The sequence below is a fragment of the Heterodontus francisci genome, chromosome 45 (genome assembly GCF_036365525.1).
Source record: "Heterodontus francisci isolate sHetFra1 chromosome 45, sHetFra1.hap1, whole genome shotgun sequence".
Classification (NCBI taxonomy): Eukaryota; Metazoa; Chordata; class Chondrichthyes; order Heterodontiformes; family Heterodontidae; genus Heterodontus; species Heterodontus francisci.
Window position 1 is genome coordinate 16,866,857 of NC_090415.1, and position 15,333 is coordinate 16,882,189.

The 15,333-nt window shown below is 47.6% G+C and overlaps 1 protein-coding gene across 1 annotated transcript; it reads right to left on the reverse strand.

The window, feature by feature from the left end:
- Window positions 1-134: 134 nt before the first annotated feature.
- Window positions 135-15,081, reverse strand: LOC137356425 (probable G-protein coupled receptor 139). The gene is made up of 2 exons (XM_068022317.1): window positions 14,877-15,081; window positions 135-1,066 (listed from the first exon to the last, which is right to left on the reverse strand). The coding sequence occupies exons 1-2, from the start codon at window positions 15,079-15,081 to the stop codon at window positions 135-137; spliced, it is 1,137 nt and encodes a 378-aa protein (XP_067878418.1).
- Between the last annotated feature and the right edge of the window lie 252 nt (window positions 15,082-15,333).

Consider the following 15,333-nt stretch of genomic DNA (forward strand, 5'->3'; position numbering starts at 1 on the left):
TCCGTGGAATCACCTAAGTGACAGAACACGTCTCCGCTCTGTCTCCACATCTACAGGCCCCGCCATGATCTGTCATCATAGCGACAGGCCCCGCCCCGATCTGTCACCATAGCGACAGGCCCCGCCCCGATCTGTCACCATAGCGGCAGGCACCGTTTCGCAGCTGCTGGAAATAGGCAATGATTCAGCTGAAATGGATATTTCAGCGCAATCTTCAATTGCTGCCTGAACTGAGTCTGGGTCACGGCATAAATCACAGTGTTTGTGCAGCAACTCAGGAGCTGCAGCATGAAGCCTAATTCCCGCAGAAACCTAGGTAGTATTGCAGACCTATACCCAAACCACCACATCCGCCACCATATCGAATACACCATTAACACTGCCCATAACAGCATGAAATTGGCCGAGATAGCTAACAGCAAAGTGATAGATTTCCTTCGGCTCTTCATCTCTGGATCTCTGCGACTCTCCCCACTGCTGTGAGCCCGAAGTCTCCTGCGTGATCTGCTGCTCACTAAAATGTATCTGACGGTGAGAGCATTGAGCAGCAAAATCAGTACAAATGCGACCCCCGGGGTTAAAATGTTGTGGAGGAACTCTATTGTTCCCCAGATCAGAGAGGATCGAACATCCCTTGCTATCGCACAAAACCAGGGTTCGTTATACAGCCAATACCGATCTGTTAACATGAAATACCAAAAGATGTTCTTTAAACCGCTCAACACAGTCACTGTTCCCAGAACCACAGCCGCCGTTTTCTCGCTGCAATATTTACTTTTCAGCTTCTGGCAACAAATGGCCACAAATCGATCAAAGGTGAAAGTGACGGTGAACCAGACAGAACAGTCTGTGGCTGCATAAAGCAGGACGGCGTGGATATTACAAGTCCGGACGGAAAACCTCAGGAACTGAAACTGTTTCTTATAAACAATTGGAATGTGCCTCAATATCAGGTCGAGGATAATGGTCAGTAGATCCGCCGCAGACATGGCCACCAGGTAGCGAGTGACACATTTGGAGAGACCACACTTTTCCCGAGACAGGATCCCGATCGCCAGCAAGTTAACTGTGAGGAAGGGAAATAAACAGAACAATTCAATATCTGGCTCTGCGCAACTTAACAGTTTGATTGAGGACATATTGAGATTAACAAATGTGTTCCTATATCCAGTGATGCACTGAAATAATTGGACGTCAAAGAACAAGCGGGAAGGTCTGTCATACGGTGGAAGCCTAGAGAGATTAAATGACAAAAAATGATATTAAAATTGTAAAACTTAATGTTGATCATGATCCTCCACTTCATTCCTTCCTTGTCTGGTTTGTAAACTGTTCCATCTCTAATCTCTCCCAGTTCTCATGAAGGGTCATTGACCTGAAACATTAAATCTGTTTCTCTCTCCACAGATGCTGCCAGAGCTGCTGAATATTTCCAGCATTTTCTGGTTTTATTTCAGATTTGCAGGTTCTGCAGCACCTTTCTCTTGTATTGAAACCTAAATGTGCAATTGACTGAGACACACCCTCACCTGTGACAGGCAACATGGAATTCTATTATTTTCAAACAATAATTGGAAATGAGTCCACTGAAACATCATGGAAACAAATATTCTCAATCGTCACTAAGTTAGCTGTAAACAAGGTAAATGATCATGAAATTATACATTAGGTTGGAAGTGAAAACAACTGTTTGAAAGAGTTCGGGGTGACATGTGCACATTTGTTACTGCTTTCAGTATGCATCTAATGATTATGGCAGAGACCGGGATTTCTGCTGGAGACAGGGAGCTGATGTTACGAGAGCCAGCCGGGTTACTGACGAAGCTATGAGGGGGACCACATCTTGCCAATTCAGAGGCCGGAACCGGCGTAAGTCAATGGTGTTCAAGCCATTTACTGCCTGGCGCCGTAGTCCACATTACTTTAAGGATGGGGACCCCGCCTGACACGGCTGCTGAACACTCAGTGGGCCAGCAGCTCAGTAGTATCAGCAAAGCCACCGGGAGCAGTGCAACTGCCAGTATTAAACCAGGCCTGGGTGCTAGAACATCGTTGGAGCCCTGACCCTAGGTAAGTGTGGACACCACGGCCAGTCAGATAGTCGGGGTCGCTGCCGGTAACACACTCGGCCTGGGGCCAGGGCAGGACTGTGACTGCAAAGCCTCAACTCAGGTAGGTGTGGCAAGAACACTATAGCCGGTCAGGGAGTAGGACCACTGCCAGTAATACACCAGGCCTCGGACCAGAGCCATGACTGGAGACCCAGACCCCAGGTAAGTGTAGCGACAAAACTGGAACCAGTCAGCGAGTGGGGTCACTGCCACCAACACACCAGAACTGGGGGCAGGAACATTGCTGGAGTTCCTGGACCTCAGGTAAGTGTGATGCGGTTTCTGAGGGCAATCAACGAGTGGGGGGGGGGGCATTGCCAGTAACACACTGGGCTCTGGACTAGGAATATCGCTGGAGCCCCAGAACTCAAGTACGTGTGGCGAAGACACCGCGGCCAGTCAGCGAGTGGAAATGGGGGTGGGGGTGGCGGGGGGTACAGCTGGGACCACACCAGGCCTGGGACCAGTGCCATCGCTGGATTCATGTAACCCAGGTAAGTGTGATAAGGATAGAGGGGCCGGTCAGACAGTGGGGGCTACTGCCAGTAATAAGCCAGCCTGGGACCAGGACCTGTGAGGGATACCTGAACTTCAGATATGTGTGGTGACGGATGTGGCAGCCAGTCAGGGAGCGTGTGATGCTGCCTGTACTATAGCAGGTCTGGGAGCACTGCAGGTTCACTATAACCCAAGTAAGTTGGCGAGGTCACCAGGGCATGTCAGGGAATGGGGTAGCTACGAGGGAAGGGGTAGGCACTGCTGGTACTACACCAGGCCCGAACCTGCGCCCACTTTTCCACAGCATGGAACCAAGAAAGGTGTTTTGGGGTCATTGGGGCCGGTCATCAAGTGGGGACCACTTCCAGATCTACTACAGTTCTGGGACCTGGACTATCCTGGAGTCCCAGACCCCGGAGCAGTGTAGCGGTTTCGGTGGTGGGGGGGTGGCAGTCAGGGAATGGGGCCAACATCTGGTGCAACACCAGGCCTGGAACCAGATGTACTGCTGGAGCCCCACACCCTAGGTAACTGTGGCGAGGCTTCAGGACCAGTCAGAGACCGGCGGCCACTGTCAGTACTACCCAAGATCTGGGTAGTATCTCAGATAAGTATGGTGGGTTAACCGGGATCAGTTAGGGAATGGGGGCCACTGACGTATTTCAGCTGGATGGGACCATAACCATCGCTGGACACCCATAATAAATATCAGTGTGGCACTGTCTCCTGGGCCTGTAAGGAAGTGTTGGGGGGGGGGGGCACTGCCAGTACAAGAATAGGTGTGAGACCATTGCCATCCTGGAGAACCACACCCCAGGTTTCTGTGTCAGGGCAACTGAGATAGCCACAGAGGAGGAGAAACTGCCCACAGTGCACCTTCCTGGGTGCATGGTCATCGCTGGAGCCACAGACCACAATTGAGATTGATTACCCAGGGCCAGTCAGGGAGCGGGAGCCATTGCTGGGTACTACACCAGGACTGGGACCAGGAGAGGCCTTGGATTCCCAAACCCCAGATAAGTGTGGTGGGTCACAGGCGCCAGTCCGTCCGCCCTTGGAATGTGGGTGAGGGTGGTCGGTCAGCGCAGGGGTGTTTAACGAAGAGTTGGCCTTGGCTGCAAAGGGCCCATCCACAGGCCATAGATTACACACGGAGGACGACTCTCCCACTCCCTAAGGGTGGCTGCCTTGTTTTACTGGGTAGCCTGCATAAGTGGTGGGGCTTCCACCAATCGCTTGTGTAATTCCACTTAAAGGCCTCAGTTGAACTCCGGGAGACCGGAGACAGAGCGAGACAGAGAGGAGCACGGCGGGAGTGGAGGTTTAAAAAGAACGCCAAATTCCCAGAGACAGAGACCGGAGACAGAGCTAGAGAGAGAGGAGCAGGGCGGGATCAGAGAGAGAGAGGAGCACGGCGGGAGCAGAAATAGAGAGAGGAGCATGGCGGGATCGGGGGGAGAGAGAGGAGTCTGGCTGGAGTAGAGAGAGAGAGAGGAGCGCGGCGGGATCGGAGAGAGAGAGAGGAGGCTGGCGGGATCGGGGAGAGTGAGAGGAGCATGGCGGGAGTCGAGAGAGAGCGAGGAGCACGGCGGGATCGGGGAGAGAGAGGAGCACGGCGGGAGCAGAAATAGAGAGAGGAGCACGGCGGTATCGGGGGGAGAGAGAGGAGCATGGCGGGAGTAGAGAGAGAGAGAGAGGAGCACGGCGGGATCGGAGAGAGAGAGAGGAGCCTGGTGGGAGCAGAGGGAGAAAAAGGACACGACGGGATCAGAGAGAGAGAGGCGCATGGCGGGAGCAGAGAGAGAGAGAGGAGCACAACGGGATCAGAGAGAGAGAGAGGAGCATGGCGGGAGTGGAGAGAGAGGGGAGCAGGGTGCCAGCAGTAGGATCGGAGAGAGAGAGGAGCCCAGCGGGATCGGAGAGAGAGTGGAGCACGGCGGGATCGGAGAGAGAGAGAGGAGCCTGGTGGCAGCAGAGGGAGAGAAAGGACACGACGGGATCAGAGAGAGAGAGGCGCATGGCGGGAGCAGAGAGAGAGAGAGGAGCACAACGGGATCGGAGAGAGAGAGAGGAGCACGGCGGGAGTGGAGAGAGAGGGGAGCAGGGCGCCAGCAGTAGGATCGGGGAGAGAGAGGAGTCCAGCGGGATCGGAGAGAGAGGGGAGCATGGCGCCAGCAGCGGGAGCGGAGCAGGAAAATATTGAAAGGTGACATCATAGTGTGGTCACAATCAGCAGTGAGAGCAGGGAAACAGAGAGCCACTGGGGTACGTGTAGAGGTAAGCTTTCACTTGAATTTGATTTAAATCAAACAGAGAATCAAACATCATAGGCAAGCAGGTAGATGATTGGTTTGGGAAGAAACTACCTGTTTGGTGAATACCCCCGAAGAGATTTAGGTCCATTTTATTCCTAACGTTTAAAATAGTAGTGGAACTAGTGGTAAGCTTCATAAAATATATAATAAAATATATTAAAAAAGGGAAATAAATTAAATTATTGAATAAAATAATTAAGTAGTTAATTGAAACACATTAAGAATGTTAGGACAGGTGATGTGTCACAGCTGCAGCATGTGGGAGCTCTTGGATGCCAGTGTGATCCAGGGCAAACACGTCTGCTGTAACTGTTTACAGCTCGAAAAGCTTCAGCTCTGAGTTATTGAACTGGAGTCCGAGATGCAGACACTGTGACACACCAGGGAGGGGGCAAGTTACCTGGACATTTTGCACCAGGAAGCGGTCACATCCCATCGGATGGGGTCTTCTGATTTGGTCAGTGGTCAGGGATAAGGGCGTGTGGCTGCAGCTGAGGCAGGTAAGGGGACCCAGAGGGCCGGAGTGCAGGAGCCTCAGCCTTTGCGATTGTCCAACAGGTTTGAGGTTCTTTCAGCTTGTTTGGATGAGAAGGGGGCTTCAGGGTGGATGAGAAACCTGATTGTGGCACCATGGTACAGGAAGCCATTCAAGTGGAGGGAGATTAAAGGAATTCAGGAGTAGCAGGGGACAGTATTGTTCGGGGGATTGAAACTGTTCTGTGCAGCAAAGAGCGAGAGCCCAGACGGCAATGTTGCCTGCACGGTGCCAGGGTTTGGGACATTTGCTCAGGGCTGGAGAGGAGGATCCAGCCGTCGTGGTCCATGTCGGTACCAAAAACATAGGTATGACAAGGAAAGAGGTTTTGCATAGTTAGTATGAGGAACTAGGCACCAAATTAAGAATCAGAACCTCAAAGGTAATAATATCTGGATTAGGCAAACCTAAGACTAAATCAACAGATAAGGCTAGAGGTTACAAAAGTAATAAAATGACAGAAGTGAAGACTCTGTATCTGAATGCTTAAGGTATTGGAAACAAAACAGATGAACTGAGAGTGCAAATAGAAATAACTAAGTATGATCTGATGGCTATAACAGAGACAGTTTCAGCGTCATCAGTGGGATTGGTGGCCACTGCCGGTACTGCACAGGTCTTGGACCAGGCCCAACGCTGGAACCCGGACCCAAAGGTGAGCGAGGCAAGGTCACCAGGGCCAATCTGGAAGGCCCGGGCAAGGGGAATTGGAGGGGTGGTTATAACGCCCAGGGGAGAGATGTCCTGAGAAGTTCGGTGTTTCCTGGGCGGGGCCCCCGCGGGCCACAGATTGCCAATGGAGGAGGGAAACCCCCAAGCCCGCAGGGAGGGTGCCCTATTTTACAATTAACCCTCCCCACGTGGCAGAGACCCACACCCCCGACCCGCAACACTGGTTAGATCCCAACAGGGGCGGGGGAGGACCTTATTGTCTTCATTTGGCCTGTCGGTTGGAAGGTCATCTTCGGCCCCTTCAGCTCCCAGCAAGATCACTTGACGGTCGAGCAACAATGGACCCTCATGGACAGAGTGTGGGGAGGTCATGGAGGAACTTGAAAATAAGGATGAGAGTTTTAAAATCAAGACGTTTCTTGATCGACAGTCAAGCTGGGGCAGCGAGCACAGGAATGATTGATGAACGGGAGTTGCTGTGAGTTAAGAGAACAGCAGCGGAATTTTGGGTTACCTGAAGTTTACAGGGAATAGATTGTGGGAGATCAGCAGGAGGGCATTGGAATTGTCCAGTCTGGAGGTAACAAAAGCATGAAGGAGGGTTTTGAGCAGAGGAGCCGAGACAGGAGTAAACTCACAGGAGTTACAGAGCTGGAAATTGCCCATTTTTGTGAAAGTGCAGATATGTGGTCAGAAGCTCATCTTGGGGTTAAATATGGCACCAAGTTTGCGAAGAGTCTGGTTTAGTCTCACACAGTTCTCCGGAAGAGCGATAGAGTCGTTAGTTAGAGAATGTGGACTGAACAGAATAGTTGAAATCTGCTCAATGTTTAATTGGCACAACAAGTGCGTGAGATACAAACAGAAAGTGCTGGAAATAGTCAGCATTTCTGTCAGCATCTGTAAAGAATGAAACAGACGTAATGTTTCAGATCTGTGGTCTTTCATCAGTTCTGAGTATTTGGTTTATTCATTCATGTGATGTGGGTAACGCTGGCCAGGCCAGCATTTATTTCCCATCCCTCATTGCCCTTGAGAAGTCGGTGGTGAGCTGCCTTCTTGAACCGCTGTAGTCCCTGTGAGGTAGTTACACCAACAGTGCTGTTCGGAAGGGAGTTCCAGGCTTATCACCGAGCGACAATGAAGCAATGGCGATTTGGTTCCAAGTCAGGATGGTGTGTGACTTGGAGGGGAACTTGCAGCTGGTGGTGTTCTCATGCATCTGCTGCCCTTGTCCTTCTAGTTGGTAGAGGTCGCAGGTTTGAAAGGTGCTGTCCAAGGAGCCTTGGTGCGTGGCTGCAGTGCATCTTTTAGATGGTACACACTGTTGCCACTGTGCGTCGGTGGTGGACCGAGTGAATGCTAGTGGATGGGATGTCAATCAAACGTTGTTCTGGATGGTGACGAGTTTCTTGAGTATTGTTGCAGCTGCACCCATCCAGGCAAGTGGAGAGTATTCCATCACACTCCTGACTTGTGCCTTGTCGATTGTGGACAGGGTTTGGCGAGTCAGGAGATGAGTTACTCGCCGCAGGATTCCTAGCCTCTGACCTACTCGTGTCGCCATGGTATTTATATGGCTACTCCAGTTCAGTTTCTGGTCAATATTAGCCCCTAGGATGTTGATATTGGGGGATTAGTAACGATCGTAACACCATTGAATGTCAAGAGGAGATGGTTGGATTCGATCTTGTTGGAGATGGTCATTGCCTGGCACTTGTGTGGCGCGAGTGTTACTTGCCACTTATCAGCCCATGCCTGGATATTGTCCAGTTCTTGCTGCATTTTCTCACGGTCTGCTTCAGTATCTGAGTGGTCGCTAATGGTGCTCAACATTGTGCAATCATCAGCGAACATCCCGACTTCTGAACTTATGATTGAAGGAAGCTCATAGATGAAGCAGCTGAAGATGGTTGTGCCCAGGACATCAACCTGAAGAAATCTTACCGTGTTGTCCTGGATGGTTAACCCTCAATAACCACAACCCATTCTGTGTTGCACTAATCTCTGTTTTTTATGAGCACGAGACAGAAAATGTAAACTAGAGGGTGAGGGGACGAAAGAGAGAATGGAAAATAGAGAAGGAGGGAAAGGCATGTTTGTGCTTCTATCCAAGCCTATGGATTGTGATTCGTGATTTTCCTGCGCCTTTTCCTGTTGAGTCAGATGACAGACAATCTTCATGCTGCCTCCTCATTTCCATGGATTCCATATGCCGCCCTTGGTGACTTGTTCTGCCTACTGCCAGTAGACTCAACAGGTGCCTAACTGCGTATGAGGCTGGCTCGTAGCATCTGGCATCACCAAGATTATTCAGGAAGACGCTATGTTCCTGCTTTATGCCTTTTCTGAACTCCAATCTCACACTCATCCTGCTTTCTGGGATGAAGTGGAAGCTGCAGATGGTGGGACTATGGACGTTCTGCTTTCCATCCCACCCTAATCCCACACCTCAACTCTCCTCTTATGATTTTATACTGTCCAATGATATCCAAAAACTGTTCCACTTTCTAGTCACAGCAGCTCCAGGAGACAGAGAGAGGGAGCAGAGAGCAGCAGCACAGCACTGATGGTGAAGCCCCATCATTTGGTTTGATATTCGCAGCCATCAGCTCAAAAATTCACACTGCGTGAACCTGAGAGACGAGTATCGAGGCTGAATTTACACGTGAGATTCGCCGAGCACTAATGGGCTGCGGACAGGTCGAGGGAAGGTGTACTTCATACACTCGTTCAACAGAGGCAAGGTCAAATAAAAGTTATAATACACGGGCCTCAGATGAGAACGTTGCTGGAGCAGCAAACAGGAGAGCATTAACGGGCGTGCACACTAAGATGTTGTATGCATTGACAGGCCTCTCAGACAGTTTGTTGTCATTGTCAAGGAGCATGGAGGAGTCCGGCTCCAATATGATACAGGACATTGCACAGAGTTTGAATCCATTCTTTCCCCTGTGGAAGCGGTCGGTAACTCCATGACAACATGACAGGACCCAGCCATGATAAAGCGTCTGGTGGCCATTGTCTCAGCTTTCACTGCAGCACAGATGGCAGACACCCAACATTTTAGTGCTGCAGTAGAAGATGTGACTGAAGTCATGAGATCCATGCTTGCTGCCATGCAGGATCGTTATGGCTGCCATCATGGCTGTGGATCTCATTGCTCAAAGGGGTTTTCAGGCTCTGACAACAATCCAGCAATGCGTGATCGAGTCGATTACGAGGATTGCTGATATGTCACCCCATGGGAGTGGCAGTGGCTCCGTGTAACACGAACCTGCTGTCCTCTCAGCCCACCGTGTCTGGTCCGATTTTCCAAGTGAACATTTCACTTCGGGGTATTTCGCCCCTTTCTCCCCATATTCCTGTGCATTCTTCCTTTTCTGGTAACTATGTCATTCCCTTTTGAATGCTTCGATTGACGCTAACTCCATCGCACTCTCGATATACTAACCACTCACTGCATGATTTATTTTCTCATGTTGCCATTTTTTCTTTTGCCAATTACCTTAAATCTGTAAACCAAAATACATTCGATGCTGGAAATCTGAAAGTAAAAAGCAAGTGCTAGAAATACTCAGCAGATCTTCTTCTCCCTTCATAGATACTGCTAGACCTCCTGAGTTTTCCCAGCACTTTATATTTTTTATTACCTTAGATCTGTGCCCTCTCATTCTTGATACTTTCATGAGTGTAAACAGTTCTTTCTTTTTTCCTATCTATATTTCCACACACACCTCATCAGGCATTACTTATTTGTTCGTGGGATGTGGTGTCAATGAATAGGGCAGCATTGCCGATGAACTGAGTGACTTGCTCAGCCATTTAAGAGTCAACCACTTACTGTGGGTCCGGAATCAAATGCAGGCTATACCACGTAAGGAAAGTAGATTTCCTTCCCGAAAGGGCATGGCTGTTCTCGTTGGATTTGTATAACCATTGAGAATGGTTTCATTTTCACATTAGGATAACTTTATAACTCTAGATGCATCAATTGAATTCTGCCATCGTGGTATTTGAACAGATTTCCCCAGAGCACGGCCAGGAGTTTCTAGATTACTAGTCCAATCACATTACCACTACACCACCACTTCCTCATGAACCGATTGCACATGCAGTAGGGGTCATAGATTGTCAGGTTGGACATAGCGATACAGAGAGAATATGAGGAAGATTTTTGTTCATGCAGCAGGTGGTAACGACCTTGATCTCTTTGTCCATGAGTGTGGTGCAAGGGGAGAAAATCAATGTTTTCAAAAGGAAACGTATGGGCACCTGAAGGCTGCGGGGATGGAACGAGGGAGTGGGACTTAATGAATTGTTCCACAGAGAGCTGTCATGTACTCGATGGGCTGAATGGTCTCGTTCTGTAACGTAAATGATTGTATGACAAAATGACTCTCCGTGGATATGAATCAGAGTTGTCTCACACACAGCTCCTGGGTTAGCTGCAGGTAAGTAACGTTCCCTCGAGAACCCTGGGTGGGTGCGGCAGAGCCCCCTCCTCCTCCCTCTTTACAGAGCTTCCCCTCTCTGCAGCCTCTTCTCCATTTGGTGGCCATGTGTCAGACCCAGAGACATGTAACTGCAGTCCCCATACCTCGTCCAGAGTTGGGTCACCAAATCCCCTGACCTCCCTGAATATCTGCAGCAGCTCATAACTCAACCTCCAGCAAAACATCCACAGCAGCTCCACTCACTTTACAATAGTTGAAATAATTCAAATGCTCCTCACCTACAAGTTGGTTGCCAGATCCTTTTAAATAACGCTGGAGGTGATCCTCGTGCTGCTGAGCAAAGGTTCAGCTGAAAGTGACTAACACAGGCAGTCAGTGGACACACACAGACCAAGTTACAAAGAGGTGCAATAAAGTTTTCAGACTAGTGCACTGATGACACGTTCAAACATCTCCTCACACTAACAACACATGATTTTTATGTCCAGGCTAGAGCTATGCCCAGCATGGGACACTGTGCAGGTCGCGCTAGCAGTGGACGGCTGTGTAGATGCACTCATTTTATGGATCCAGGCCTCCGCAGTATCGGCACCAGGGGCCCCGTACAGCCAAAAATCACACACGGGGAAGATAGAAAGGGAAAGAGAAAATCGTTTTGGAAAGTTACAGGGTGGAGGTGGCTGGCAGATCAACTCGTACTGTTTTATTGATCCAGGCTTTCCAGAGTTCTGGCACCGGTCGTGCCACGGAAGAGACAATCACGACAAGGGTCGGATACAGAGGAAAAGAAATTCACTTTGAAAGAGAAATGGAAAAAAAATTTTGAAGGCAAAAGAATTGTAGGAATATCGGAAATTGACAGGTGAGTGGGACTAATTGGAGAGGTGAGGCCGTGGAGGAACTTAAACAGTCAAGTGTGGATTTAACAATGACATGGATAAGGGCTTATATAGCAGATGGGCTGAGGCACAGATGGAGATGGGTGGGAGAATACGCAGGTTGCTTACAGTCTAATTCAGCCTCAGACGTTTGCCAGGCTGGTGTATGCAGTTCACGGGTAGGTCGTGGGTTTGGTGATGGAGTCCAATGGCACAAGAACATATGAGTTAGGAGCAGACGTAGGCCATTCAGCCTTTCAAGCCTGCTCCACCATTCAAGAAGATCTGTTTGTGTATCGAATTCCACACTCCCATGTACCCCCGATAACCTTTGATTCTCTTGCCCAACAAGAATCTATCTACCTCCGCCTGAAAAATATTTAATGACCCGCCTCCGCCACCTTCTAAGGCAGAGAGTTCCAAAGCTGCACACCCCTCTGAAAGAAAAAAAAAATCTCCTCATCTCTGTCCCAAGTGTGCGACTCCTAATTTTACAACAGTGCCCTCTAGTTGTGGATAAGAGGGAACATCCTTTCCTCATCCGCCTTTTCAAGACCGTTCAGGATCTTATATACTTCTAGCAAGTCTCCCCTCAATCTTCTAAATTCCAGTCAAAACAAACCCATTCTATCCAACCTTTCCTCAGAAGACAACCCGCTCATTCCAGGTATCAATCCAGCAAAGCTCACATGAACCACCTCCAATGCATTTGCATCCTTCCTTAAATAAAGAGATCAAAACTGCACACAGTATTCGAGATGTGGTCTCACCAATGCCCTGTATACATGAAGCATAACATCCTTATTTTTATTTTCAATTCCTCTCGTAATAAAGGATAACATTCCATTAGCCTTCTTTATGACTTGCTGTACTTGCATGCTAACTTTTTGCAACTCTAGTACTAGAACACCTAGATCCCTCTGCGACTCGGAATTGTGCATTCGTTCTCCATATAAGTAATACACCGCCTTTTTATCCATCCTGCCAAAGTGCACAACTTCACATTTTCCCACATTATATTCTCTCTGTCAGATTTTTACCTACTCACTCAACCTATATCGGTCTGCAACCTCCTTATATTCTCGTCACAGCAACGTTTCCACCCTACATTTGTGTCATCTACAAATTTAGCTACCATGGCATCACTCTCCGAAGTCATTGATATCAATTGTAAAAGATTGAGGCCCCAGCATAGACCCCTTCGGGACTCCACTTGTCACACCCTACCAATCAGAAAAGGCCCAATTTACACGTACTCTCTATTTTCTGCCAGCCAGCCAATTTTATCTCCATGCTAATGGGTTACCCCCGACATATGAGCTCCACCTTGCACAATACCTTCGATGGACACCTTATCAAATGCCTTCTGGAAATCCGAGAACCGTACATAAACTGGCTTCCCTCTGTCCACAGCGCATGTTACTCCGTCAAAAAACTTCAATAAATTAGTTTATTTCCCTTTCACAAAATCCGACTATTCCCGATTACCTTGCCTTTTCCTGAGTGCCCAGGTCCAGCCTCCTGAATCATCGATTCTAATAACTTCCCACGATAGACGTCAAACTAACTGGCCTATAGTTACAGTGTTTCTGCACCCACCCCCCAACCTCCCACACCACCCCCCCCCCCCCACCCCCCACCCTGCAGCCCATCAGGACCCGGGTGCCTTTAAATCCGCAGCTCCATCAGTTTGCTGAGTACCACTTCACTGATGACTGTAATTTTCCCAGGTTCCTCTCTTTCTTCCACCTCCTGATTTATATCTATTACTGGAATGTTTGTTCTGTAATCAAGACAGAAGCAAAATGTGTGTTCATTTTAGCCACCATTTCCTTATTATCTACTATGAACTCACCATTCACACTCTCCAGAGGATCAACAATCACTTTACTTACTTTTTTTCTTTTCTAAATACCTGTAGAAACTCTTGCTATCTGATTTTACATTTCAAGTGAGTTTCCTCTCATACTTTAATATATTTCTCATGATTAACCCTTTAGTCATTCTCTGTTGTGCTTTATATTCTGACCAATCTGCACAATTATATGCTTTTTTCCCCTTAAGTTCGATGCTTTCCTTAATTTCATTAGTTATCCATGGATGGTGGGTCTTCCTCTTAGAATATATATTCCCAATAGGGATAAACCTGTGTTGAGCATTTTGAAAAATCCCCTTAAATGTCTTCCATTGTTTCTCTATTGATCTACCTCCTAGTCTAATAACCCAGTTCACTTCAGCTAGTTCAGCGTCCATGCCCACATAGTTGCCCTTATTTAAGTTTAAAATAATAGCCTTAGACCCACTCTTTTCTCTTTCAAACTGGATGGCAAATTCAATCATATTGTCGTCTCTCCTACCGTGAGATGTCTTTGCTCTGAGGCTATTAATTAATCCTGTTACATTACACATTATCAAGTCTAATATAACCTGGTCTCTGGTTGGTTGCTGAACGTGCTGCACTAGGAAACTATCTTGAATCTATTCTATGAACTCATCATCCAGGCTACTATTGCTGATCTGATTTTTCCAGTTTATATGTAGATTAAAATCACCCATGATTATTACCATTCCTTTATCACAATCAACTAATATTTCTTCATGTATAATTTGCCCTACAGTGGGATTACTGTTAGAGGCCTGTATACCACCCCCACTAGTGACTTTTTCCCCTGCCATTTCTCATTTCCACCCAAACCGATTCTACATTCTGATCTCATGAACCAAGGTCACCTCTAACTATGGCACCAATGCCATCCTTGATTAACAGTGCTCCCCTTCCACCTTTATGTCGCTCCATATTCTTCTTTAATGGCATATCACCCTCAATATTTAGGAAACAACACTTGTCGTCTTGCAGCTATGTCTCTATAATTGCTTTCAGATCATATTTATTTACGTCAATGTACACGTGCATCTATTTTTTATGAATGCTAAGTGCATTCAGAACACAGTCTTTAGCGTTTTTTTGCCATCATTGGACCATCTAGTTTTGACTGTTAGCATGGTATTAAGATTTGAGTTTTCTCTCTCTCCGTTCCTGCCATTGTCTGACCTTCATTTCCCATGTTACTATTATGCTGTTCTGGCTTGACTCTACCCCTTGATTTGCTACATCTAGACTGACTACAGCCGTCCCAAATTTGAAATTACATGTACAATATTGCGATGAATCAGGACTTACAACTCTCATAGCTGGAAATAAAGAGTTACCAGGGCAGCAAAGCAACAAAGTTGATTGAGTAAATACAAAGGGCTCCAATACATGTAGCAATGCTTTATATAAATTAGATCTGGATATAAAGATTTTCGAGGAATAACGGCAGCAACAAGGAGGACAATGTAATTGACCAGGACAGTAATGCCGTTACAAATGGTTTATGAAATTAATAGCTGGATCGAGTGAGACTTACCGGGGACACCAACAATAGCGAGGATGGGATAGTAAAAGTATTGAATAATCCGAAGTGCGAGTTGCATCCGATATTCTAATGAAAGCTGATCATGATATTTAGAAAAAATATAAAGATCCCAGGATAAAGTCCTGCCTATTGTTGGAACAAAACTCCTGTCCATTGTTGTAACATTCCAATCTAATGTTCTCAGATTCTGATCCATTGTTGTAGCATTCAAAACTATTATGATCAGATTCTGATCTATCCTCTCTCTCTCTCTCTCTCTCTCCCTGGACCTGCGGATCCCTGTTAGTGCTGGTGTTGATGCTCTGCTGATACCATGGCATAGCACATAGAAAGGAGTCTCTTATTAATAGAAGAGAAAAACACTTCAGTGACATAATTAAGGTCCATGGAGGCTGACATTAGTTACATTCACTGAACAAACAGGTTCAGTTAACCCCTTATAATCCAA

Excerpts from the sequence above, each read along its gene's own strand:
- LOC137356425 (XM_068022317.1), bottom strand. The coding sequence starts at position 15,081 with ATGGATCAGAATCTGAGAACATTAGATTGGAATGTTACAACAATGGAC. Across the intron at positions 1,067-14,876 it reads CGCTATTGTTGGTGTCCCCG|TTAACTTGCTGGCGATCGGG; the intron begins GTAAGTCTCACT and ends CCTTCCTCACAG.